Source organism: Pseudophryne corroboree, chromosome 1 (assembly GCF_028390025.1).
Source record: "Pseudophryne corroboree isolate aPseCor3 chromosome 1, aPseCor3.hap2, whole genome shotgun sequence".
Lineage (NCBI taxonomy): Eukaryota > Metazoa > Chordata > Amphibia > Anura > Myobatrachidae > Pseudophryne > Pseudophryne corroboree.
In genome coordinates this window covers 1102622757-1102650639 of record NC_086444.1, presented here as the reverse complement: position 1 = coordinate 1102650639, position 27883 = coordinate 1102622757, and the positions used below count along the sequence as shown (strand labels likewise).

General features: G+C 43.9%; 1 protein-coding gene and 1 long non-coding RNA gene across 3 annotated transcripts in view; one reads left to right on the top strand and one right to left on the bottom strand.

Annotated features, from left to right (window-relative positions):
- STIM2 (stromal interaction molecule 2) overlaps positions 1–27883 on the bottom strand; it is a 197652-nt gene that overhangs the window by 49456 nt on the left and 120313 nt on the right. For both annotated transcript variants that reach the window (XM_063922212.1, XM_063922221.1), the window contains exon 3: positions 7078–7192. In XM_063922212.1, coding sequence (XP_063778282.1) covers positions 7078–7192 — 115 coding nt within the window. The remainder of the gene's footprint in view (positions 1–7077; positions 7193–27883) is intronic.
- Positions 1–27883, top strand: part of LOC134927570 (uncharacterized) — a 50877-nt gene that overhangs the window by 16389 nt on the left and 6605 nt on the right. The window contains exon 2 of the long non-coding RNA XR_010177674.1: positions 19497–19602. This is a non-coding gene — a long non-coding RNA (uncharacterized LOC134927570). The remainder of the gene's footprint in view (positions 1–19496; positions 19603–27883) is intronic.

Below are 27883 nucleotides of genomic sequence, written 5' to 3'. Positions count from 1 at the left end.
TCAGTTAGGCCGTCACCAAACAAGACCTTAAGTTAAACGGTAAAGACTCCATCGCCTTCTTAGAATCAGCATCAGCATTCCATTGATGAATCCACAAAGCTCTCCTAGCAGAGACTGCCATGGCATTGGCCCTTGATCCCAAAAGGCCAATATCCCTTACCGCTTCTTTTAAATACGCTGCAGCGTCCTTGATATGACCCAAGGTCAAAAGCACACTATCCCTGTCTAGGGACTTTACCTCAGATGACAAGTTATCCGCCCACTTTTCAATAGCGCTACTCACCCATGCCGCAGCAACAGCGGGCCTGAGTAGCGACCCTGTAGTGACATAAATGGATTTCAGGGTATTTTCCTGCTTACGATCCGCAGGATCCTTCAGGGCTGCCATGTCAGGGGACGGAAGCGCTACCTTTTTGGATAGACGCGACAAAGCTTTGTCTACCGTGGGGATTGACTCCCAGCTGTCCCTGTCCCCAGAGGGAAACTGATATGCCATTGGAATTCTTTTGGGAACATGAATGTTTTTGTCTTGATTTTCCCAAGCTTTTTCAAAAAGTGCATTCAGTTCATGAGAGGGGGGAAACGTTACCTCAGGTTTCTTGCCTTTAAACATACAGACTCTTGTATCAGGAACAGCAGGGCCCTCAGTGATATGTAAAACGTCTTTTATCGCCACAATCATGTACTGAATACTTTTAGCCAGTTTTGGATGTAATCTGGCATCATTATAGTCGACACTGGAATCAGAGTCCGTCTCGGGATCTGTATCTGCTATTTGGGCAAATGCACGTTTCTGCGACCCCAAAGGAGTCTGGACCTGTGACAAAGCATCTTCCATGGATTTCCTCCATGTCTGGTTCTTAGACTCAGATTTATCAAACCTCTTAGCCAACTTAGTCACATTTGTATTTAAAAGACTCAGCATATTGACCCAATCATCCGTCGGCGGTGCCGACACTGTCACTCTCACAGAACTGTCAGTCCCTACGCCAGCCTCCTCCTGGGAAGAGCATTCAGCCTCAAACATGTCGACACACACGTACAGACAGCCACAAACACACTGGGCTATAGGGGACAGACCCACAGCAGAGCCTGTTAGAAAGACAAAGAGAGAGTTCAGCCAGCTAACGCCCAGCGCCTATCCCGGTTCTGAAGTCAGCAACAAAACTGCCCAGACCTGCTAGCGCTTTTATCAAATAATATAATTCACCAATTATCAGTGCCCCCCCTCCCCCATTTTGCACCCGGTTACTAGGCACTGTTATATTGCATGCCAGTGGTATTTGCGGCCCCCCATGCTGCCCAGGGCGCCCTGCACCCTGCAGTGCCGTGATCAGTGTGGGAGCATGGCGCCCAGCGCGACCGCTGCGCGGTACCTCAAGCAGTCTTCTGCAGTCACTGAAGTCTTCTGATCTTCTCATACTCACCCGGCTTCTATCTTCTGGCTTTGTAAGGGGGGTGACGGCGCGGCTCTGGGAACAAGCAGCTAGGCGTACCGTAGTGATCGAACCCTCTGGAGCTAATGGTGTCCAGTAGCCTAAGAAGCAGAGCCCTTGAACTCTTAAGAAGTAGGTCTGACTTCTCTCCCCTCAGTCCCATGATGCAGGGAGCCTGTAGCCAGTAGGTCTCCCTGAAAATAAAAAACCTAAATAAAGTATTTTTCTGAGAAACTCAGGAGAGCTCCTCAGTGTGCATCCAGTCTCGTTGGGCACAGAATCTAACTGAAGTCTGGAGGAGGGGCATAGAGGGAGGAGCCAGTTCACACCCATTCAAAGTCTAATAGTGTCTCCTGCGGATCCAGTCTATACCCCATGGTTCTTGAAGCATCCCCAGCATCCTCTAGGACAGGCCTGGCCAAACCGGTCCTCGAGATCTACCAACAGTTCACATTTTCCAGACCACCTAGCTGGTGCACAGGTGTAGTCATTACTAATTAAGATGTGCTGCATTCATTCCTAACTGACAATTCTACAGATCTCCAGGAGGCCTGGGAAACATGAACTGTTGGTAGATCTCGAGGACCGGTTTGGCCAGCCCTGCTCTAGGAGGTATGAGAAAGGGGTCTATTTACTAAGCCTTGCACGGAGATAAAGTGGCCGGAGATGAAGTGCTAGCCTATCAGCTCCTAACTGCCATGTCACAGGCTGTGTTTGAAAAATGACAGTTAGGAGCTGGTTGGCTGGTACTTTGGGGTCTATTCATGAAGCAGTGAAAAGAGAGGAGAAGTGAGCCAGTGGAGAAGTTGCCTATGGCAACCAATCAGCATTGAAATAACATTTATAATTTGCATACTATAAAATTTGTACAGAACCCCTGATTGGTTGCCATGGGCAACATCTTCACTGGCTCACTTCTCCACTCTTTTCACTGCTTCATGAATAGACCCCTTTATCTCCATCCAAGGCTTAGTAAACAGACCGCAAAGTATGAAACATTACTGCTCTGGCCTGCACCTTGAGTACACACAGAATAAATGCATTTTCTTTATAAAGCTTTGTTTTATAACTGCGTCATATCTGCGAGCCTCACAAAACATTAGTCTGTAAATGACTACTTGCCATGGGAACACTGCTTGGGATTGTGTTAGAATTGCCTTGCAAAAACCTGCTGTAAAATAAGTCAGAAAACAAAGGACCAAGAAAACAAGGTCAGCCAGCATGCCAGGTGACTATACTGAAGAAATCTACATTAAATGCAACACATCACTGTCTTCAGATCAGACCCATCTTAGACATGCTGCGTGATTTGGAAGTCTGCTGAAATTGATACATGGACGCGATAGGACACTGCACGCATGGACGGAGTAGAAGCAGACTGAAGCAGCACAGTTTGTTTTTGCGGTCAATGAGAAACGCCATCACGGAGCTTCTGAAAGATGCAATTCAAATCAGAGATTTCATTTAGTAGCTGTGGGTGCAATAAACTATCTAGTTTTAATGCATCCAGTCACAAATACAGAATGATATAACAAAATATAGTGACTGAAATCATTAGGAGTAAGTCTTATGAAAGATGGACCGTTAACAAAACATCAGGCTAAAACTTTCATCCCTTTTGTGTCTGTCCACATCCTTAATGCTGTGCAACAGAAAGTGGAACAAAGTGGATTGGATACACGTACAGACAGAATGCACTGTACAACCCCTCCAGGCTACTGAGAATAAGACAAAACAAAACTTCTAAGAAAACCCAAGCTGCAAACAGGAGTAGGAGCAAAACTATTATTAGAAAAGTACACAAACAGTAACACCTGTAACCGCAGATGTGTGAGCGCCTATCACAGCCTGGAAAACGGCCGGTGATCAGATGAACAGGTGGGAAATTAGAGGTACGAGGAAGGTGTTTGTGCTCATACGAAAAAGATATTTACTTCACTGAGAACCCTTAATCATGAAATACGTTTTTTGCACTGAAAGACGGCCACTGAGTTTTTGCAAGTCTGGGAGAAACACCCTTTGTCAATTGTTCCTGGTGTCAGGAAGTTAACAGTTGCAAGTGGAACTAAGCTCTCTGGTCACCCCACCTCAACTGGAAAAACATATAGCCACACTGTGCCAAATGACAACATTAAAAGACAACTATTTAGATACAGTAATTAAGTTGATGACATCAGAACCTGGGAAAATGAAGCAAACCGTTATTCCCGTTTCACATTACATGCCAAAAATTTGCCAGGTCTAGCAAGCCGGCAAATTTCCAGCTCTCAGCTCCAACCCTGGTCATGAGCGGTGTTGGGGACACGGTATGTACTGTAGTTTGCTTTCACACAGACCTAAATCCCAGATTGATGCACATTCACATGAAAAAACCAGGGGTGTAGAAGTGTATGTGAAAGGGGTACTAGTAGCCATAGAAAAGGAACTTGATTACTATAAAAAGGAAAATCACTTTAACCACAAACCTTTTTTACAAAGATTAGCCACAATATTTTTTTTTAGCTCAAATTATGTAAATAGCAGCTATTTAAACCTGATTTAGTATAATATTATTAACAAATATGCAGATTTCTTAATACATTTACACTGAATCAGGTTTAAATAGCTCTTTACATATTTTGATTGAATAAAATTCCCCAATTTTTAGGTCTTTTTTGGAAGAAAGTTTTATATTGTTAAAGAAAGACTTTATATTGTGTATTTGTATGTGTATATGTGTGTTTGTTTTTTTGTTTTTTTTTTTAACTGCATTAACATATACTTCTTGGAGGACTTCAGATGAAGAAAAGATGGCAGCAGCAGGGGATCAGGGGATGACTGTTAATGAGGATAACCGATCACTGCTGCATAGGAGAGGTGGAGTTGTGGCCAGAATGTACCCAGGCTTGAGCTGCAGGAAGATAGTCTTCTTGCAGCCACGGCTTGGTGGAGAAGACTGGGAGTAGGTACCCGAAACGGAAAGATGGGCCTGCTGAGCCAGGAACCTGCAAGAAGGTCTTTCAGCAGTCTCCGATAGCTGATCTGACACCTTTGTATCAGATGCAACTATGTCAGGGAAAGACCAGCTCACATCTGATGCAATGACATAAGGCAAGTGGTTAAGAGATGGGTGTTGCAACATGTGGGTCATTTTTTTTTCTTGGGTCTAGTGGGCTGCAAATCCTTTCCAGTAGATAGACTGATCTCATTGAATAAAACTGATGAACAAAGACTACTTCCCAAACTAATTCACAAATGCTGAAAGCAGCACAGTTACATCAGCAGAAAGCCCTGCACAAGAGAGACACAGAGACAGCCAGGTTCCATGACTTAAGGTTTGCATAAAGTGCCTCAAACTGTGGTCATATATTAAGATCACACCAAATAATGGGGCACAAGGACATTATGCTTTAAGCATAATATTTATGTATTTTCAACCCCTCCAGTTTGTGGTGAGGATTGCCCAGGAAGTAATGCTGCCAGCTTCTTCTGCCTCGTCTGGTACTCTCAAGGGAAGTATGAGCAACCCATGGAAGTGGTGATGCTCACTGTACAGTTCATCCTTGCATCATTCATCTCCATATATTGCTGATGTGCACATTGTGACCAATGAAGTGCGTCCAACATGGCTGCCTCACCTGGTGCTGTGCGTGGAATGAAAAATGTACGCTTAAGAGGAACTTGAAAGGATCTCTCCTAAGATTTTGATATCTTCCATTATGTGTCATCGGCCAACATAGCGGACAATTTGGTAAGCATACACACTTACTAATCGGTTGGTCGACATGTCTGTCCTGACATCACAACAGGGGAGGCATTAAAATTATCTTGCCCAGCTGTGATGTCAGTCCCTGCGGGTGGTTGGTGGGTCACCTGGACACACAGCCAGACATGCCGGTACATATGCAAAATATATTGCTGTAAGGCCGCCCCGAAATGTCTGCTGACGACGCAGTTTACAGACATATCCGGTGTACACACCCGCTGATGCACTACAGATATAATCGCCCGTCCAATATAACGGGCGATATATTTATTAGTGTGTAACCTGCGTTAAAGGATTTAATTTATATTTTTAAATCCCTCTTTTAAAAACACTATTAGAGATAAAGATTGAGGGAAAAGTTAACGCGGATGTGGGATTTTCTCCAGAGAAAAATATTTGTAGACACTTTTAGTTTTCTTATCTAATTAGATCATTTAGCGTTTCAGGAGACAAGTCGTGTTAATAATCTTTAGGGTGTGAGCTCTGTATAAGAAGTCCAAGAGGAACACATCTTTACATCTCCAAAATGAGTCATGGATAATGCTGGTATTGGTTCCATATAACAGATCTGCCAGTTATGTGCAATGACTTTTGTTAATGTGGTCTATGCAGTTTCTCCAACAAGCAGCCATTATATATGTAGCAGCATTCAAGATATGTATAATTATTTCAGAGATTATATGGTTTCAGGGATTGGGAGAATTAATAGAGAAACTAAAAGGCGAGACTGTGGTTTGTGTATTCTTATATGCGACTCGTGCTCAAACCATTGGAAAGGAGGGTGTGATAGGTCGGCTGCAACCAGAAAGGCATCTATAGAAAGGTTTCTCTCACCGACGGAGGCACCTGAAAAGGATGAACTGGAAACTCTACACAAGAGGAGCTGGAAGAACATTAAAACTTCTGCGCACAGCACAGTCAAACCGAAGGCAGAGTATCAATCACGGTTTGTTTGTTTTTTAAACAAAGTCTGATAATTCACTGGCCAGTCATTTTAAAGGCTGTTTGGCTCAGTTAGGATTATTTGGCTCGGCTCAGTTAGGCTCATACTGAAACTTTCTGTGTAACAAGTTCGTTACACAAGGCGAGAGACTGTTGAATAATACAAAAGCAGAAAGTTCTAAGATAAATAATTTCAAAGTGACTGATATGAAGATGGCGTCCAGTCTTTCAGGACACACAATGCATCTAATAATAATAATAATAATTTAAAAAAAAACTTGAAAATACTGCACACAATGTAACATAAAGACACTTCTAGCAGAAGCCTATTACTGTATATGTAATGGGTATAAAAAAGGGCTTTTATTCCCATAGAGCTACCAATAAAATGATCCAACTCCCACAAATTCCCTCTTATGAGAAATAAGTGCTAGAAGTAAGAGTAAAATTAATTAGTTAAAATACATGTTTACACTGAATATTGTAGGCAGATAAACAGAAAACATTATGGGTGGTACCCAAGTTGCCCCGATAACTTTTTGACTGTGGTTTTTTGTTATTTATGTTCATTATCGGGGTATCCAATTCTAGGCTATTTTTAATCAGACGAAAAAGGACCCACTATCATGTGACAACACAAAGGATCCGGGATAAATTCCCGATCCCATGTGTTACCTCGGCTCAGACAGCTGCTTACCGCGGATTATGCACTTGAAGCATAATCCCCGGTAAATGCCAGTTCTCAGGGATAATTGGATAACCCCTGGCGAACCTATGATCAGCAGTAAATTACCACTGCTAATAGGATACCTGCCTATATGTGCATTAAATATAAATGAAAAAGTTGTTCTTCATAGAGACAGTTTTTAAAAAGGAAGAAATATAGAAGTCAACCATTACATACTGTACTAGTATACCCATAAAAAAATTTTTCAAAAAGCCTTCCTAACTCACCTTCAGATGTTTTCCACCTCTTCCACAGATCTTCCACTGTGATGTGTTTGTCTTCCCTGTGCAGGTGGTTGTGCTTGTGTGAGGCATCCTTGTAGTTCATGTCTTCGCGCAGGAACTGAAAAACATTGCAACGCATTCTCTTTAGAGTGAGGCAAGAAATGTGCAAAAACTAGTAGCCGCAATCTTGCCCAACAGTCACAAGTCATGAGAACCATCATCTATCAATAAGGGGTCTATTCACAAAGCAGTGAAAAGTGTGGAGAAGTAAGCCTGTGGAGAAGTTGCCCATGGCAACCAATCAGTATTAAAGTAACATTTAGAATTTGCATACTATAAAATTACACAGAGCAGCTGATTGGTTGCCATGGGCAACTTCTCCACTGGCTCACTTTTTCACACTTTTCACTGCTTTATGAATTACAAAAAAAAAATAATGAAATATAGTGAACACATGTTTGCAGGGCAGCGCCGAACATCTTTTATTAGTAGGATGATAAACTCTTGCTTGAAATAAATAACAGTTCTGGCAGAAGACATTCTATAAGTTAACCGTAATAAAGCTGAACATTATTTGCACAAAGAATTTTTTTTTGCCACTCACACAATTTACTAAAAGCAACATTGGTATTTATTGTCAGATAACTACATAAACCGAGAAATTAGATACATAAATACCTACAAAACGAACTCAACCCTGGAACACTAAATTTAATAAAGAAATAAAAAATAAGAGTTCTCGCTAACCATGGAACTCCGAGATCCAACTATTTAGGTCCAGACACTAATCAATGAATATTTATTCTAATAACATACATGTTAGAACTCAAAGGAATTGAGTAGACCATGAAATACACATAAGGGCCATTGGGGCAGATTTATTAAGCTTGGAGAAGTGATAAAGAAGTGATAAGTGGAAGGTGATAACGCACCAACCAATCAGCTCCTGTCATTTTTCAAACTCGTAATGATTGACTGGTGCATTATCACCTTCCACTTATCACTTCTCAAGGCTTAAAACATCTGCTTCATTGTTTGTTTATTTGTCTGCAAGAGGGCACAACTGGCTGAACGTGTCTTCTCCACCTTTGGTGTTGCTGTACGTTGTTGTTATTATATCAGGTTTCTCAGTTGTAGGAGTGATGTCTTGCTATCTACAGTGCACTCTGGAAAAGACCACAAACTATGGTCACTTCGGATGAAATGAAACCAGGGTGAGTTTGTTGTCAAACGATCACTAACTTCTCTTTAACAGCTAAACTATCAACATTCCTAAAATTTTCATAAAATGGCTGATACAGATCTAATATTTAGTAAGGTAATGAAGATATCCGATTAAAAAAATAAAATGTTTTATTTACAAATGGGAAAAATGTTGGGGTCTGATATACCCATGGTTAGTGTAGTAGGGTTAAATAATTGTATATAAAGGGATTGAAACATTCTGATATGATTGCTAGGCTACGCTATTCTGATTTTTTTGGCTTCAGATTGTTGCATCCCCTCCAACATTGAACCTGGGGAATTCCCCGTGCTCAGGAAGGGAAGGAAGGATGCTGACTTCTCATTCAGAACTCCTAAACAGTTGGGGGGGGGGTTTAAGTGCATTTCACTTGCTTTTTCCAAGGTAGTGTTGTTTATATATATTTTGGAACGCTACTTTATTTTATTTATTAGCAGTTTCTTATATAGCGCAGCATATTCCGTTGCGCTTTACAATTAGAACAACAATTATAGAACAAAACTGGGCAAAGACAGACAGAGGTAGGAAGGCCCTGCTCGCAAGCTTACAATCTATAGGGAAATAGGCATTGATACACAAGAATAGATGCTACCTGTTACATAATGGTTTCCCAGGTTGCTAGGTTCTTAATGGGTTGTATATGATATGATCACCCAGCAATGTTGGAAGACAAAATGTGAGTTTATGTGGACTGCACAGAGGGGATGTAACTTGATAGGGAAGCTGTTAAGGTTGTGTGTGTGGGTCTGAAATTTGGTAGGCTTGTCTGAAGAGATGAGTTTTCGGAGAACGTTTAAAGGCTTGGAGACTAGAGGAGAGTCTTATTGTGCGTGGGAGTGCATTCCACAGAGTGGGTGAAGCCCGGGTAAAGTCCTGTAATTTTGAGTGGGAACAGGTAATACTGTAATGTGGATGAGAGACGCAGATCTTGTGCAGAGCGGAGAGGTCTGGTAGGGAGATATTTTGAGATGAGTGAGGAGATGTATGATGGTGCAGTTTGGTTAATAGCCTTGTATGTAAGTAAAAGTATTTTATATTTGACACGGTAGAAAACCGGTAACCAATGGAGGGACTGAGAGCGGATCAGCAGATGAAGAACGTCTGGCGAGGAAGATTAGCCTCGCAGCTGCATTTAAAATGGATGTTCCAACATTTACTTCATTAATAATGCATTAGAAAGCCAATAGTGATCTGACAACTGCTAGTAAATCAGTGCCTGTAACTACCAACTGGCCAGACCCAGGAACAAAGTACTGTACCTGTATCAACCAGCTACTGGAAACTGGTGCTCGGCTGGGGGATAGCAATTGCCTGGATCAAGGGACTAGTGCAATACGTGTATACGCCAGGTAAATGTACCATGTCTGGGGTTATCACTTGCCTCACGCAAGGGACTAAACAGTCCCCATGATCATGCACCTCCTCCGGCAGCTACAATTGCTATTCCAAGTAACAAGTGTTCCCCTAACTCCCAGTTTTTCTGTACATTTGGGCAGGGTCATTCACTCACTTGTAACCTAATCCAATCACATTTACACTGTTGAATACCATGTTGTCACTATAAATAAATTATAATAATAAAGGTAATACCAAATGGAAAGGACGTTTACCTTTTGAAGAAAGTGTCTCAAGACTTGGGTGCATATGATTCATAAAGTAAAAACTATGTAGCTATATACAATTATATAAATGTTTCCATAAACTTCACCTCACAGTCCTGTGTATTTGAGCTGGTTCCGTACACAGGTGAGGACTGGAGAGACATGGCTGACATGTTACTTTTGATTTCACACAGTGGTAAAGTCTTCAATAAATAGGAGGCAAAGGACATGTTGAAATCTTACATACACAAATATATATATCCCCCCCCACATTGAGACAGGCACATGCACGCACACACGTATGCCCCCCACAGGAACACACATACGTAGACCCCCCCTCAGGCACGGTGCACACACACACGTTCACCCTCCCACAGGAACACAGGCACACACACGATAGGGAGGGGGTGGGAGTTAAATGGGAAATTTATGAAAGCACGAAGTGTTATCACCAGCAACCAGGTGACAATCTCTTGTCCCCGACCAGGTGACAATCTCTCGTCCCCGACCAGGTGACAATATCTTGTCCCTTAACAGGCATGAAGTGGCTTATTCACAATAACTAGGCCCTTTAGTGTATTATCCAGGAGTCACATTAGCTCACACTAAAGTGGCTATGAACCATAATAATTTATCAGGGCGATTCAGTTCTCAGTGCCAAGTATTACAGTAGAGGAACATTGCAGTTTGTTGCACACCTCAATGGGTTTGGAAGGAAAATATTTTTTTTTTGTGGCCAAGGGTTGCTGGGAATATCCGTACTGTGCATACACGCAAACCGGGTAACCATCACTTTTAATTGAATTGGACCCTTAAAATCTGAACAGGTGGTGGCTTTGAGTGATACGAAGCAATCCTTATCCCAACTTACACAAACATTACCCTACACAAATGGGACAGCAAAATAGTTCTGCATCAACTGCAATTTGTCATCAAATACTACAGTTTTACTTGTAGCAATTTCCAATAGCGTTCTATGCAGGTTTCTATAAGTTTTACCATAATATCCCTTTACTACGGAACACCCATGATGTACAAGGTTCTGTGGCCGATTAAAACAAGTGAAATGCAGGCTTGAACTAAGCCAGTAACAGAACCTGTGTAAAACCTAGGTATCCCGGATTAAAGGGATATTATGGCAAGTTTACATATAACAATTGTCGTCTGGTGATCATGCACTGGTCAAGCACAGCGTATGAAAACTTTGTGGGCTGAAGCACAACCAGTATATAGTGATCCAACAGATGAATGACTCAGGGATGGGTTTAGATATGGATTCTACATAGTTAAACCATTAATAGCAGTTCGGCCCACAAACTAACTTTGCCCCTGTGAGTAGAAAATTGGTGTCATGTAGGGAGGAGAGGGCATTATATAGTATATAAGAGCCAATTTCAAAAATGTCCATGGATAAAACTGACATGATTAATGAAAGTTCGTATAGTAGACAAAAAGCATGTATTTACCAAGGAATACAACTATAAAATCTGCTAGAAAGCTTTTCACATCGCAATTCAACCAGTATTTACTCAACTTTCATTTCTTTCACAAATTCGGTAATGGCACAAAAACAAATGTAATGGGGATAGCTTGTGCAGCTCGCTTGTTTGAGCCACTGAAAATTCACACTGTGAATTGCACTAGCAATCCAACGCCAAACTCACACTGTTTTTTTCAGAGGAAATTGTGGAGGGTTTTTGTGTGCGCCTCCTGAATGTGTTAAAAGGTAGCGAAAATCTTTATTTGAAGGTAAAAATGGCGGTTATTGCTAGTGAACCCCTTTTGCCAGCTCCCCCTAATGACTAAAATAGGATTTTTAAATACCTACCGGTAAATCCTTTTCTCGTAGTCCATAAGAGATATTGGGGACACATTAGTACGATGGGTATAGACGGGGTCCAAAGGAGCCAGTGCACTTTAAATTTCTTCCACTGGGTGTGCTAGCTCCTCCCCCCTATGCCCCCTCATACAGGCAGTTATAGATAAAACAGTGCCGAAGGAGAAAAGACATACGTGAGAGAAGAAACATAACGAGAAGTGTGGTGAGATTTATACACCAGCACACCATAACATAACTGAGCCAGCAACAGCTGACAAACAGCAACAGCTGAACAGGTAACACATAACAGAGAACCTGGAGAAAGCCACCGCACAGAGGCAGGCGCCCAATATCACTTATGGACTACGAGAAAAGGATTTACCGGTAGGTATTTAAAATCCTATTTTCTCTAGCATCCATAAAGGATATTGGGGACTCATTAGTACGATGGGGATGTCTCAAAGCTTCCAGAACTGGCGGGAACGTTCGGAGACATCTGCAGCACTTAAACTGGATATCCTCTTTGGCCAGGGTATCAAACTTGTAGAACTTCACAAAGGTGTTCTTCCCCGAGCAGGTAGCCGCTCGACACCGCTGCAGGTCCGAGACTCCACGGGCAGCAGACCAAGAAGACCCCACTGATCTTGTAGAGTGGGCCTTCAGAGACTGTGGAACAGGAAAGGCTGTCGACACATAGGCTTGCTGAATAGTGAGCTGAAGCCAACAAGCAATGGACTGCTTTGAAGCAGGACAACCCTTTTCCTGTGCGTCGCATAGCACGAACAAGGAATCTGCCTTTCTGATCCGAGCGGTCCTCTTGAGACAGATCTTCAAGGCACGCACAGCATCCAATGCCTCCGCAGGGGCAGAATTGCCAGAACTTGATGGGATCACAATAGGTTGATTGAAGTGGAACGCAGAGATGACCTTCGACAGGAACTGCTGCCTAGTCCTGAGCTCTGCTCTGTCCATGTAAAAGACCAAGTATGGACTTTTATACGATAAGGCCCCCAATTCTGAGACACGTGTAGCAGAAGCCAGGGCCAGTAACATCACCGTCTTCCACGTGAGGTATTTGTCTTCTACCGTCATCAGAGGTTCAAACTAGGAGGACTGCAGAAATCGTAATGCCACATCCAAATCCCAAGGTGCCGTAGGCAGCACAAACGGAGGTTGGATGCGAAGCACCCCTTGCAAGAAGGTCTGAACTTCAGGCAGTATAGCAAACTTCTTTTGGAAGAAGATTGAAAGAGTTGAAATCTGAACCTTAATGGATCCCAGACGTAAGCCTTGATCAACTCCAGCCTGCAGGAAACGAAAAAATCTTCCCAAGTGAAATTCGGCAGATGGATATGTGCGTTCCTCGCACCAGGAGACATATCTCCGCCAGATATTATGATAGTGTTTTGACGTCACAGGTTTTCTGGCTTGCACCATAGTGGCAATGACCATTTTGGAAAGTCCCTTGTGAGCTAGGATGTTCAGTTCAACTTCCATGCCGTCAAACGAAGCCACCGTAAGTCCGGGTAGATGAACGGTCCTTGTTGAAGATCTCTACTGAGCGGTAGAGGCCAAGTGTCTTCGACGGACATGTCCAGAAGATCCATGTACCACGCTCTTCAGGGCCAATCCGGGGCAAGCAGAATTGCTTGTACTCCTTGATGCCGGATCCTCTTGAGCACCTTTGGGATCAACGGAATCGGAGGAAATACGTAGACAAGCTGGTAAGGCCAAGGCGACGTCGGTGCATCTACTGCGCACGCCTGAGGGTCTCTGGTTCGCGAGCAATAGCAGCGAAGTTTCTTGTTGAGGCGAGACACCATCTTATCGATCTGGGGGCAACCCCACCGGTCAATAATCTGTTGAAACACCTGAGGATAATACAACACAGACAGTTACAATGCAAGCCTGCACTACTGTATGTGAGAGGAGACACAGAGGAAGAGAAGGTACCAGCACACCCACGCCAGAGAGCCACTGTTCGTTTTAAAACCCAATGTGTAATGTGCACAATTTCAGCGGCTCTACCCCAAACTACCCCCTGTACCAGTGATCCAGCGTGTGTCAGCGTCTGGAGGAGCTGTGTGAGGCTGCTGCTGTATCTGCAGAGGAAGGCGCCAAAATGCAGCTGAGCCCGCTCTGATGTAGCTCCGCCCCCCTTAACGGTGTCAGAGCTACTGAAGATTTTATACTGGCAATGTCTCCAAAAATGCTTAAAACGTCACATAAATGCTCAGTTAAGCCCACCGCTAGCCAGTTTACACAGGGGCAATAGCGGATCCCCCCCAAGGAGGGACCCATATGCCTCACCTGTGTGATAGGCGCACCATGAACTGGGGGATCCCCTTAGCGGTGCGCCCGATGTGTACACACCACTGATGTTCACCTTCAGGCATATGTTAGGGGTGTGCGGCGTGCTGCGGTTTTGACAGCCAAGGCGCAGTGCCCCGTTGAACAAACAACCCCTCAGGACGGTGGTCCTGCAGCGGGGAAGCAGCTCTGCACCTCGCGAGGCCGGTGACCGTTTCCCCCCTAACTCCCATGGCGCAGGTATGCTGTTGCCCAAACAGCAAACCAAAATAAAAGTTTTCAAAAAAATTGAAGAAAAACTCTAAAAACTCTGGAGCTAGCAGAGTGAGCAACCTCTCCTGATGGCACTTTTTTCTAAATTGCCTGTAGGAGGGGGCATAGAGGGGAGGAGCCAGCACACCCAGTGGAAGAAATTTAAAGTGCACTGGCTCCTTTGGGCCCCGTCTATACCCATTGTACTAATGTGTCCTCAATATCCCTTATGGATGCTAGAGAAACAGGCATTTGGTAATTTCCAATTACGTTTATTGAGCCAATAATTACATGTCATTTTGGGGGTTAAAAAAGAAAAAGTCCTCAAATTATCCAAAATCAACTTTTTTGTTAGATTATGTACCCAAAGTGTAATTAAATGACAGGGTGGTCAAAAAGTAGGTATAGGTATTTATATTGTGATTACATTAATAGCATATATTTATATTACAATATCTACACTACATAATCAATTCCTATGTTCGTTACTCAGACTCCCTGCCATTATTCCAGTTCTGCAACAAAAACACAAAAAAAGAATAATGAAAGATCATTACTGTACTGCATATCTGCTTTTGGAAATCTTATATATATATATATATATATATATATATATATATATATAGATATATATATATATATATAGATATATATATAGATATATATATAGAGGTAAAAAGCTGCGCATTCAACACACTTTCCTTTAAAATGCTTTTAGTCCTTTGTTAATGTCCTAGATCCCGTTCTGTGCGATGTACGCTGCCGCTTCCTCCTTTAGGGAATAGAGCCACTAATCCCAATGTGCATGTAATGAAAGAAGAATGGAGGGCGCAGGTATAAATCAACAGGTTCACAATTTCATTTATTTAGAACATATGCTCACATACATCATGGTTTAAAACGGTGCACTCAGTCCTCCAGTCTATCCAGCATCGGAACCGCTCTCTCCCGTTGATGAATCTCCTTCTACCGCAGGGATCACGGATACCGTTTGCTATTCCACCGGGACCAGGACCAAGTTCAGACCATCAGTCCTTTGCTCCACAGGCCACGCCCAACGCGTTTCGTCAATAGACTTCGTCGCGTTGGAATAACAAGTGTTGTTCTGAGCACCTTGAAAAAAACGCCTACGGGCGTTGAAACGTCGGGATAGAATTATGCTCACTATGATGCACTGTTTTGCACTTTAAATAAATAAGCTGCTATTTTCAAAAATCCGTGGAGTGCCGCCTGGTTCCTGCCTGGGGGAAGTATTTGGTTATCCTACACCAGTGGACTGTTTCTATGTATGCATTCATGGGATGGCACCCCGGTGGCTGATATATGAGTGAGTGCCTGCTACACCCTTCTTGTTAGATATATATATATATATCTATATATATATATATATATCTATATATATATCTATAACGCAGAGAGGGTGATGGCGGCACTCAGTCTTTCACAATAAAGTGAATCAAAAAGCAAAGTGCATTTATTGTCAACGTTTCGGGCCCCCCTTCCTCAGGACACTGCAAACAGTTTGCTTTTTGATTCACTTTATTGTGAAAGACCAGAGTGCCGCCATCACTCTCTCTGCTGCATATTGGGGCTACCATACCCCCAGGAGGGCACCGGAGCGACACCCCTATGGGGACAGCGGAGTGCCGGGCTGTTACTATGGATTATATATCTATATATATCTATATATATCAACAATAGGGGGGAGAATATTTGCGCCACTTGTGTACAACACCAAATAATCCACGATCCACGTATAGAAAATAAATGACACTCCCTAGGAGTTAACACAGGGCGTCAGCTGTCCCCCAGAGACACAGGGATGGTAATTCCCTGAAACAACGAGTAATGCACACAGGGGGGTGGGGGATATAGCGACCGTCGGTGTCTTAAAACAGTTCAGTAAATATGGATCAAAAAAGTGTGTCTAAAAACGAGTAACCAGATCAGAAAAGTGATTTTTTAAAAAGGGGGGATGTTTATTTAGACACTAAAAACAGATATTAATCACATATAGAGCTAAAATCTAAACAGCAGTTCTTCTTAAAAAATGGGATTTAAAACAACATACACAATGCTTTAAAATACCAGTTAAAATATGTTAAAAATCTATTATTATACTAGTATAAATAGGAGTCTAGTCTCATTATGCCTTTACCCCTTGATGAAGTCTTAAGGACGAAACGCGTTGGGCTACCTGGCAGTGACCTTATACCAAGTTAAGTTAAAATTGTTTTACAGATTTTTAACATATTTTAACTGGTATTTTAAAGCATTGTGTATGTTGTTTTAAATCCCATTTTTTAAGAAGAACTGCTGTTTAGATTTTAGCTCTATATGTGATTAATATCTGTTTTTAGTGTCTAAATAAACATCCCCCCTTTTTTAAAAATCACTTTTCTGATCTGGTTACTCGTTTTTAGACACACTTTTTTGATCCATATTTACTGAACTGTTTTAAGACACCGACGGTCGCTATATCCCCCACCCCCCTGTGTGCATATCTATATATATATCTATATATATATATCTATATATATATCTATATATATATATATATATATATATATCTATATCTCTATATATATCTATATCTATATATATCTCTCTCTATCTCTATCTATATATATATATATATATATATATATCTATATATATATATATATATATATATATATATATATATATATATATCTCTATCTCTATCTCTATCTCTATCTCTATCTCTATCTCTATCTCTATCTCTATCTCTATCTCTATCTCTATCTCTATCTCTATCTCTATCTCTATCTCTATATATCTCTCTCTATATATATATATATATATATATATATCTCTATCTATATATATATATATATATATATATATATTCATTCTTTCCTTTGTAATGTAATTTGCGTTATCTTTTTATATTTTCGTTATAAACAAATGCACAAATCAGCCATTTAAAGGCGTCTAGTACTTTCCATATGCCCACTAACAGCCTTCTATATAACTCTGCTAACAAATTTGTCACTTATTTGGGGTTCAGGAAGGTCTCCCCACTTTTTCATGCACAGCTCCCCAGATCACATGTTGGTGAGAAATTTGCACACCTTTGCCGAGACTACAGCGAAATTGACATTTCTAACTGGATCTCGCATTTCTCAGTCTGAGTTTTATGAAAAACTTACATTTGCAGACTCACACCTAATTGGATTGATCTGAATGATTGAATTCCACATCAGCAGGATCACATACTGTCATCCACAATGGACTTCATTATGTTTTCTAATCTCATCAACATAACATTCTATATAACGCTACTCAATACAGTAATATAGAAAAGAAAAGAAAAATCTAGTTTTGGAGGTGGAATGTGCTTTGGATGGAGGAGCCCCCTTTAATAGAACTAGCTTGTGTCATTGTGTATAAATAGGATACCTATTTTTTGATGGCACATTTAAAATGTTAATGGAGCCTAACTTCTCATATTTAGTCTCTCCGACACCCAGACAAGCTATATTCAGTCAGTCTCATTTAATTCGGAATTATAAGTGATGAAGCCGATAATAAAATGATAAAGTGTATTCAATATAACATCGCACATTAATTGAAACAAATTCCCAAACTGTGCATTCAGTTACAATCAATAAGTGAATAGCATCAAAAGTCTCGCTGTGCTCTGCATATTGGGCCACATAAGAAGGAGGGGGGGGGGGGCAAAGTCATTTTATTATGGGGGCTAACAGACACAGAGCAGATGTATTAACCTGGAGAAGGCATAAGGAAGTGATAAAGCAGTGATAAATGCAAGGTGATAAACGCACCAGCAAATCAGCTCTTAACTGTTCATTTACATATTGGAGCTGATTGGCTGGTGCGTTTATCACCTTGCATTTATCACTGGTTTATCACTTCCTTATGCCTTCTCCAGGTAAATACATCTGCCCCACAGGGTGGTGGGAGACACCTCCTAAGCATATATAAAATAGTTTTCAAAATGCTTTTTTTGAAACTATGGAGCAGATGTATTAAGCCTGGAGTAGGCATAAAGAAGTGATAAAGCGGTGATAAGTGCAAGGTGATAACGCACCAGCCAATCAGCTCCAATATATAAATTGACAGTTATGAGCCGATTGGCTGGTGCGTTATCAACTTGCACTCATCACCGCTTTATCACTTCTTTATGCCTTCTCTAGGCTTAATACATCTGCCCCTATATCAGATTAAAAAAAACACCTCCTGCTTCTCCAAATGAAGTGAATTTGCAGGAAGTGGTGTCCAATTGTGAGGTAAATACAACTGAAATTGTGAGTGAGCAGGATACTGTTTTTATGTAGGCCAGGGTTGTGTAATAGGTTCTGATTCTATGGAAATGGATGTATTTTAGCAAGATTCCTGCTAAATTTAAAGCGCCAATCAGTTATAACCAGCCTTATAGCCAATGGCCATTTTAAATATCGCAATAAGCTGTCTAACAGAGGCGTAACTAGGGTAGGTCGAGTGGGGCACGTGCCCTGGGCGCCCAGGAGAGGGGGGCGCTGCCGGCGGCCAGGGCATCATGCCTCTCTCGCTCCCGTCACGCCGAAATGTGAGGGGAGGAGAGCGCAGCGTCTCTCCCTCCCCTCACCGCCGCTGCCAGCAGCTCTGCGTGTGTCCGGTCTCCGGCGGCGTTAGCCAATCAGAGAATCAGAGCTTGCGGACCGGCTCCTGATTGGCTGCTGGTCCGCGAGCTGATTGGCTAGCGAACCAGCGCCACACAGCCGCCGGAGACCTGGAGCGGTGAGGGGAAGGAGAGGCGCTGCGCTGCACTCTCCTCCCCTCACATATCAACACAAGCGGTGAGTGAACGGTGGGGGGGGGGCACAGTGGGGCAATGTACCTGGCACTGTGGGGCAATGTATCTGGCACTGTGGGCCATTTTCAGTGGCCACACCCCTTCTGGTGCATGGCCACGCCCATTTTTTCAGAGCGCGCACATGCTTCTTTTGGTGTTTTGTTTTTTTTTTTGGGGGGGGGGGGGGGGGGGAGGGCGCCATTTCCCCCTCTTGCCCTGGGCTCCAAAAACCCTAGCTACGTCTCTGCTGGCTAATATCCAGTTCCAGAAAATCAGAACCTATTACATAACCTGCAAGAGTCTTAAAGAAATGATAACTAGTAAGGGCCCTTGAAGTCTATTTAGCGTAACCCCTGTAATGTGTGATTTCCCTACTAGAATCTCATTACAGGAAACACATGAATTGAGAATTCAAGAACACTTTACGAACATCAAGATTGCAGTCCAACCCACCAAAGTCGGTCCCAGCTGCCAAACATTTTAGGTAAAAGAACGCGCTTACTATGATAATTTAGAAAAATTACAGTAATGTTCTGGTTCTTAATAATTTAAAATATAACACCACGAGCATTCATTTACATCATAGGTCTGCAAACTCTGTCCTCATTACCCCACACAGTGCATGTTTTGCAGGTAACCCAGCAGGTGCACAGGTGTATTAATTACTCAAAGACACATTTTAAAAGGTCCGCAGGTGAAGTTAATTATTTCACTTGTGATTCTGTGGGGAGACCTGCAAAACATGCACTGTGTGCAGAGCCGGATTAAGGGGGGTGCCCTGGGTGTATGTACCCCGGGCCCCCCTTTATAAAAGGGCCCCCTGCAGCCACGCCACCATCCACAGATCGGATGCCAGCGCCGGCGTTTTGATGATGTAGAGGGGAGCCCTGAGAGCCGGGACAGCCGTCGCGCAGCTGCCTTCACAGCATGTGGCACCTCCGCGGCCGCACCATCTCTGATCTGTGGTACTGTGCTTCCGGCTCTCCAGTGCACTGAGACGCTGGTGCGGACGCGCCACAGGCTGTGAAGGCGGCTAGGCGACGGCTGTCCCGGCTCCCCTCTGCATCATCAAAACGCTGGCGCCAGGCTGTAAGGGGCTACATAGGCAGGACAGCTGAGCGACGGCTCAGCTGTCCAATAATCTGTGAAGACATGTGGTGGGCGCGCAGGCTAGGAACTATGAGGAGGCCTGTGAAATGAGGGGTTGTGTGGAGCTGGCCAGCGGAGAGTTTTGGATAGACAGCAGCCTGCCAGGAAAGCGGAAAAAAGTAAGGCTGGCTAAAAAAAAGTTTACCTTCTGGATTTCAATATATACAGGTTGAGTATCCCATATCCAAATATTCCGAAATACGGACGTTTTTGAGTGAGAGTGAGATAGTGAAACCTTTGTTTTCTGATGGCTCAATGTACACAAACTTTGTTTAATACACAAAGTTATTAAAAATATTGTATTAAATGACCTTCAGGCTGTGTGTATAAGGTGTATATGAAACATAAATGCATTCTGTGCTTAGATTTAGGTCCCATCACCATGAAATCTCATTATGGTATGCAATTATTCCAAAATACGGAAAAATCCCGTATCCAAAATACCTCTGGTCCCAAGCATTTTGGATAAGGGAGACTCAACGTGTGTGTGTGTGTGTGTGTGTGTGTGTGTGTGTGTGTGTGTGTGTGTGTGTGTGTGTGTGTGTATATATATATATATATATATATTATAAGAATTTACTTACCGATAATTCTATTTCTCATAGTCCGTAGTGGATGCTGGGACTTCCGTAAGGACCATGGGGAATAGCGGCTCCGCAGGAGACTGGGCACAAAAAGTAAAAGCTTTAGACTAGCTGGTGTGCACTGGCTCCTCCCCCTATGACCCTCCTCCAAGCCTCAGTTAGGATACTGTGCCCGGACGAGCGTACATAATAAGGAAGGATTTTGAATCCCGGAAAAGACTCATACCAGCCACACCAATCACACTGTACAACCTGTGATCTGAACCCAGTTAACAGTATGATAAACGTAGGAGCCTCTGAAAAGATGGCTCACAACAATAAACAACCCGATTTTTTTGTAACAATAACTATATACAAGTATTGCAGACAATCCGCACTTGGGATGGGCGCCCAGCATCCACTACGGACTATGAGAAATAGAATTATCGGTAAGTAAATTCTTATTTTCTCTGACGTCCTAGTGGATGCTGGGACTTCCGTAAGGACCATGGGGATTATACCAAAGCTCCCAAACGGGCGGGAGAGTGCGGATGACTCTGCAGCACCGAATGAGAGAACTCCAGGTCCTCCTCAGCCAGGGTATCGAATTTGTAAAATTTTGCAAACGTGTTTGCCCCTGACCAAGTAGCTGCTCGGCAAAGTTGTAAAGCCGAGACCCCTCGGGCAGCCGCCCAAGATGAGCCCACTTTTCTTGTGGAATGGGCTTTAACAGATTTTGGCTGTGGCAGTCCTGCCACAGAATGTGCAAGCTGAATTGTACTACAAATCCAACGAGCAATCGTCTGCTTAGAAGCAGGAGCACCCAGCTTGTTGGGTGCATACAGGATAAACAGCGAGTCAGATTTTCTGACTCCAGCCGTCCTGGAAACATATATTTTCAGGGCCCTGACTACGTCCAACAACTTGGAGTCCTCCAAGTCCCTAGTAGCCGCAGGCACCACAATAGGTTGGTTCATGTGAAACGCTGAAACCACCTTAGGGAGAAATTGAGGACGAGTCCTCAATTCTGCCCTGTCTGAATGAAAAATTAGGTAAGGGCTTTTATATGACAAAGCCGCCATTTCTGAGACACGCCTGGCTGACGCCAGAGCTAACAGCATGACCACCTTCCATGTGAGATATTTTAATTCCACAGTGGTGAGTGGTTCAAACCAATGTGATTTTAGGAACCCTAAAACTACATTGAGATCCCAAGGTGCCACTGGTGGCACAAAAGGAGGTTGTATATGCAGTACCCCCTTGACAAACGTCTGAACTTCAGGCAATGAAGCCAGTTCTTTTTGGAAGAAGATCGACAGGGCCGAAATTTGAACCTTAATGGATCCTAATTTTAGGCCCATAGACAGTCCTGCTTGCAGGAAATGCAGGAAACGACCCAGTTGAAATTCCTCTGTGGGGGCCTTCTTAGCCTCACACCAGGAAACATATTTTCGCCAAATGCGGTGATAATGTTTCGCAGTTACATCCTTCCTGGCTTTGATCAGGGTAGGGATGACTTCATCTGGAATGCCTTTTTCCATCAGGATCCGGCGTTCAACCGCCATGCCGTCAAACGCAGCCGCGGAAAGTCTTGGAACAGACAAGGTCCCTGCTGGAGCAGGTCCTTTCTTAGAGGTAGAGGCCACGGGTCCTCCGTGAGCATCTCTTGCAGTTCCGGGTACCAAGTTCTTCTTGGCCAATCCGGAGCCACGAGTATAGTCTTCACTCCTCTCCTTCTTATGATTCTCAGTACTTTTGGAATGAGAGGCAGAGGAGGGAACACATACACCGACTGGTACACCCACGGTGTTACCAGAGCGTCCACCGCTATTGCCTGAAGGTCCCTTGACCTGGCGCAATATCTGTCCAGTTTTTTGTTGAGACGGGACGCCATCATGTCCACCTTTGGTTTTTCCCAACGGTTTACAATCACTTGAAAGACTTCTGGGTGAAGTCCCCACTCCCCCGGGTGGAGGTCGTGTCTGCTGAGGAAGTCTGCTTCCCAGTTGTCCACTCCCGGAATGAACACTGCTGACAGTGCCACCACATGATTTTCCGCCCAGCGAAGAATCCTAGCAGCTTCTGCCATTGCCCTCCTGCTTCTTGTGCCGCCCTGTCTGTTGACGTGGGCGACTGCCGTGATGTTGTCCGATTGGATCAATACCGACTGACCCTGAAGCAGAGGCCTTGCTTGACTTAGGGCATTGTAAATGGCCCTTAGTTCCAGGATATTTATGTGAAGAGACGTTTCCGTGCTTGACCACAAGCCCTGGAAATTTCTTCCCTGTGTGACTGCTCCCCAGCCTCTCAGGCTGGCATCGGTGGTCACCAGCATCCAATCCTGAATGCCGAATCTGCGGCCCTCTAGAAGATGAGCACTCTGTAACCACCACAGGAGAGACACCCTTGTCCTTGGAGATAGGGTTATCCTCTGATGCATCTGAAGATGCGATCCGGACCATTTGTCCAACAGATCCCACTGAAAAGTTCTTGCATGGAATCTTCCGAATGGAATCGCTTCGTAAGAAGCCACCATTTTTCCAAGGACTCTCGTGCATTGATGCACTGACACTTGGCCTGGTTTTAGGAGTTTCCTGACTAGCTCGGATAACTCCCTGGCCTTCTCCTCCGGGAGAAACACCTTTTTCTGGACTGTGTCCAGAATCATCCCCAGGAAACGTAGACGTGTTGTTGGAATCAGCTGTGATTTTGGGATATTTAGGATCCACCCGTGCTGACGTAGCACTACCTGAGATCGTGCTACTCCGACCTCTAACTGTTCCCTGGACCTTGCCCTTATCAGGAGATCGTCCAAGTAAGGGATAATTAAGACGCCTTTTCTTCGAAGAAGAATCATCATTTCGGCCATTACCTTGGTAAAGACCCGTGGTGCCGTGGACAATCCAAACGGCAGCGTCTGAAACTGATAATGACAGTTTTGTACCACAAACCTGAGGTACCCTTGGTGAGAAGGGTAGATTGGGACATGGAGATAAGCATCTTTGATGTCCAGAGACACCATATAGTCCCCTTCTTCCAGGTTCGCTATCACTGCTCTGAGTGACTCCATCTTGAATTTGAACCTTTTTATGTAAGTGTTCAAGGATTTTAGATTTAAAATTGGTCTCACCGAGCCGTCCGGCTTCGGTACCACAAACAGCGTGGAATAATACCCCTTTCCCTGTTGTAGGAGGGGTACCTTGATTATCACCTGCTGGGAATACAGCTTGTGAATAGCTTCCACTACCGCCTCCCTGTCGGAGGGAGACGTTGGTAGAGCAGACTTCAGGAACCGGCGAGGGGGAGACGTCTCGAATTCCAATTTGTACCCCTGTGATACTACCTGCAGGATCCAGGGGTCCACTTGCGAGTGAGCCCACTGCGCGCTGAAATTCTTGAGACGGCCCCCCACCGTGCCTGAGTCCGCTTGTAAGGCCCCAGCGTCATGCTGAAGACTTGGCAGAAGCGGGGGAGGGCTTCTGCTCCTGTGAAGAGGCTGCCTGGTGCAGTCTTTTTCCCCTTCCTCTGCCCCGGGGCAGAAATGAGTGGCCTTTTGCCCGCTTGCCCTTATGGGAACGAAAGGACTGAGTTTGAAAAGACGGTGTCTTTTTCTGCTGAGAGGTGACCTGGGGTAAAAAGGTGGATTTTCCAGCCGTTGCTGTGGCCACCAGGTCCGATAGACCGACCCCAAATAACTCCTACCCTTTATACGGCAATACTTCCATATGTCGTTAGGAATCCACATCCCCTGACCACTGTCGCGTCCATAACGCTCTTCTGGCAGAAATGGACATCGCACTCACTCTAGATGCCAGGGTGCAAATATCCCTCTGTGCATCTCGCATATATAGTAATGCATCCTTTAAATGCTCTATAGTTAATAATATACTGTCCCTATCCAGGGTATCAATATTTTCAGTCAGGGAATCCGACCAAGCCACTCCAGCACTGCACATCCAGGCTGAGGCGATTGCTGGTCGCAGTATAACAACACCAGTATGTGTGTATATACCTTTTAGGATATTTTCCAGCCTTCTATCAGCTGGTTCCTTAAGGGCGGCCATATCGGGAGACGGTAACGCCACTTGGTTTGATAAGCGTGTGAGCGCCTTATCTACCCTAGGGGGTGTTTCCCAACGCGCCCTAACCTCTGGCGGGAAAGGGTATAGTGCCAATAATTTATTAGAAATCAGCAGTTTTTTATCGGGGGAAAACCACGCTTTATCACACACCTCATTTAATTCATCTGATTCAGGAAAAACTACTGGTAGTTTTTTCACACCCCACATAATACCCTTTTTTGTGGTACTTGTAGTGTCAGAAATATTCAATGCCTCCTTCATTGCCGTGATCATGTAACGTGTGGCCCTACTGGACATTACGTTTGTCTCCTCACCGTCGACACTGGATTCAGTATCCGTGTCTGGGTCTGTGTCGACCATCTGAGGTAACGGGCGTTTTAGCGCCCCCGACGGTGTCTGAGACGCCTGAACAGGCACTAATTGATTTGCCGGCTGTCTCATGTCGTCAACAGTTTTTTGCAAAGTGCTGACACTGTCACGTAATTCTTTAAATACGACCATCCAGTCAGGTGTCGACTCCCTAGGGGGTGACATCACTAACACAGGCAATTGTTCTGCTTCCACATCATTTTCCTCCTCATACATGTCGACACAATCGTACCGACACCCAGCACACACACAGGGAATGCTCTGAAAGAGGACAGGACCCCACGAGCCCTTTGGGGAGACAGAGGGAGAGTTTGCCAACACACACCAGAGCGCTATATATATATACAGGGATAACCTTATGTAAGTGTTACTCCCTTTATAGCTGCTGTTTTATATTAGCTGCCAATAGTGCCCCCCCTCTCTTGTTTTACCCTGATTCTGTAGCAGGACTGCAGGGGAGAGTCTGGGAGCCTTCCTTCCAGCGGAACTGTGAGGGAAAATGGCGCTTGTGTGCTGAGGAGATAGGCTCCGCCCCCTTCACGGCGGCCTTTTCTCCCGCTTTTTTTAGGAAAACTGGCAGGGGTGAAATGCATCCATATAGCCCAGGAGCTATATGTGATGTATTTCTTTAGCCATATAAGGTTTAAACATGTTTTATTGCGTCTCAGGGCGCTCCCCCCCAGCGCCCTGCACCCTCAGTGACCGGAGTGTGAAGTGTGCTGAGAGCAATGGCGCACAGCTGCAGTGCTGTGCGCTACCTTATCTGAAGACAGGAACGTCTTCTGCCGCCGATTTCTCCGGACCTCTTCGCTCTTCTGGCTCTGTAAGGGGGCCGGCGGCGCGGCTCCGGGACCCATCCAGGCTGAACCTGTGATCGTCCCTCTGGAGCTAATGTCCAGTAGCCAAGAAGCCCAATCCACTCTGCACGCAGGTGAGTTCGCTTCTTCTCCCCTTAGTCCCACGATGCAGTGAGCCTGTTGCCAGCAGGACTCACTGAAAATAAAAAACCTATTTAAACTTTTACTTCTAAGCAGCTCAGGAGAGCCACCTAGCATGCACCCTTCTCGTTCGGGCACAAAAATCTAACTGAGGCTTGGAGGAGGGTCATAGGGGAGGAGCCAGTGCACACCAGCTAGTCTAAAGCTTTTACTTTTTGTGCCCAGTCTCCTGCGGAGCCGCTATTCCCCATGGTCCTTACGGAAGTCCCAGCATCCACTAGGACGCCAGAGAAATATATATATATATATATATATATATATATATATATATATATATATATATATATATATATTTATTTATTTTTTTATTCCCCAGTGCAGTCCGGCACTCTCCACCCCACCTGGATGCCGGCTCTGGTGCCCTCCTAAAGGGTGTTTGCTGCCACAATATGTCCAGAAAAGAAGGCGGCACTTGGAGACTTGTAGAATGTGTGTTGTTCTCTTAAAGAAGGAGGTGCGACCCCAGAAACGTTGATTAAACACATGCTGTTCTGATTCACCTTGTTCTACAAGTCTCTAAATGGCTGATTTGTGCATTTGTTTATAACGAAAATATAAAAAGAGAACGCAAATTACATTACAAAGGAATGAATATAGATAGATAAATAGATAGATAGATAGATAGATAGATAGATAGATAGATAGATAGATAGATAGATAGATAGATAGATATCTCTAATACATTTTAGATCTTAGGGCCCCCCGTCTTAAGTACCCCGGGCACCCTGAGGCCTTAATCCAGCTCTGACTGTGTGGGGTTATGAGGACAAAGTTTGCAGACCTATGATTTGCATGTTGTATGTGTAGGTTTATCATCCCATACCTTTAAATTGGGACACTCATGAATTACACAGGTTCTGTGGTTGAATAAATCCAGGTGAAACAGGTTTGAATTAAATCGGCTACAAAACCTGTGTAATTCATGAGTGTTGCAGTTTAAAGGTGTAGTATGGTAAGCCTATGTAGGGGGAGCATACGGATTATATTGTACGACATGTGTGTCAACATTTTTACTCTATAGTACTAAAACCTATATTGAAATATTGTTGATTATTGGCTACAAAGGATGGACACGAGCAGAATAAAAATTTTCGTGCTCCACATTAACCCTATTTTGTATATTCTAGCACACAGGTTCTCAAACTCGGTCCTCAGGACCCCACACGGTGCATGTTTTGCAGGTCTCCTCACAGAATCGCAAGTGACATAATTAGCTCCACCTGTGGACCTTTTAAAATGTGTCAGTGAGTAATTAATACACCTGTGCACCTGCTGGGTTACCTGCAAAACATGCACTGTGTGGGGTCCTGAGGACCGAGTTTGAGAACCACTGTTCTAGCATATACGGTACAGTGCACATTTATTATTACAGGTAGCTCTTTTAAACAGAACAAGAGTGCTTGTACTCCAGACGTAATTTATTACAGGGTATGCACATTACTGCGTTGCTGATAGGAAGTATTGGCTCACGTGGATGTCTAACTTGTAGTATTTAAGAATCGCGTGTGGCTGTGCATCTGCAAATTAGATTGCGTGATGCGACAAAACTTCAACGTGGACTATGCGCATAGCCCTAAAAATGGCTCCCTTACTTCTGCAGTAGA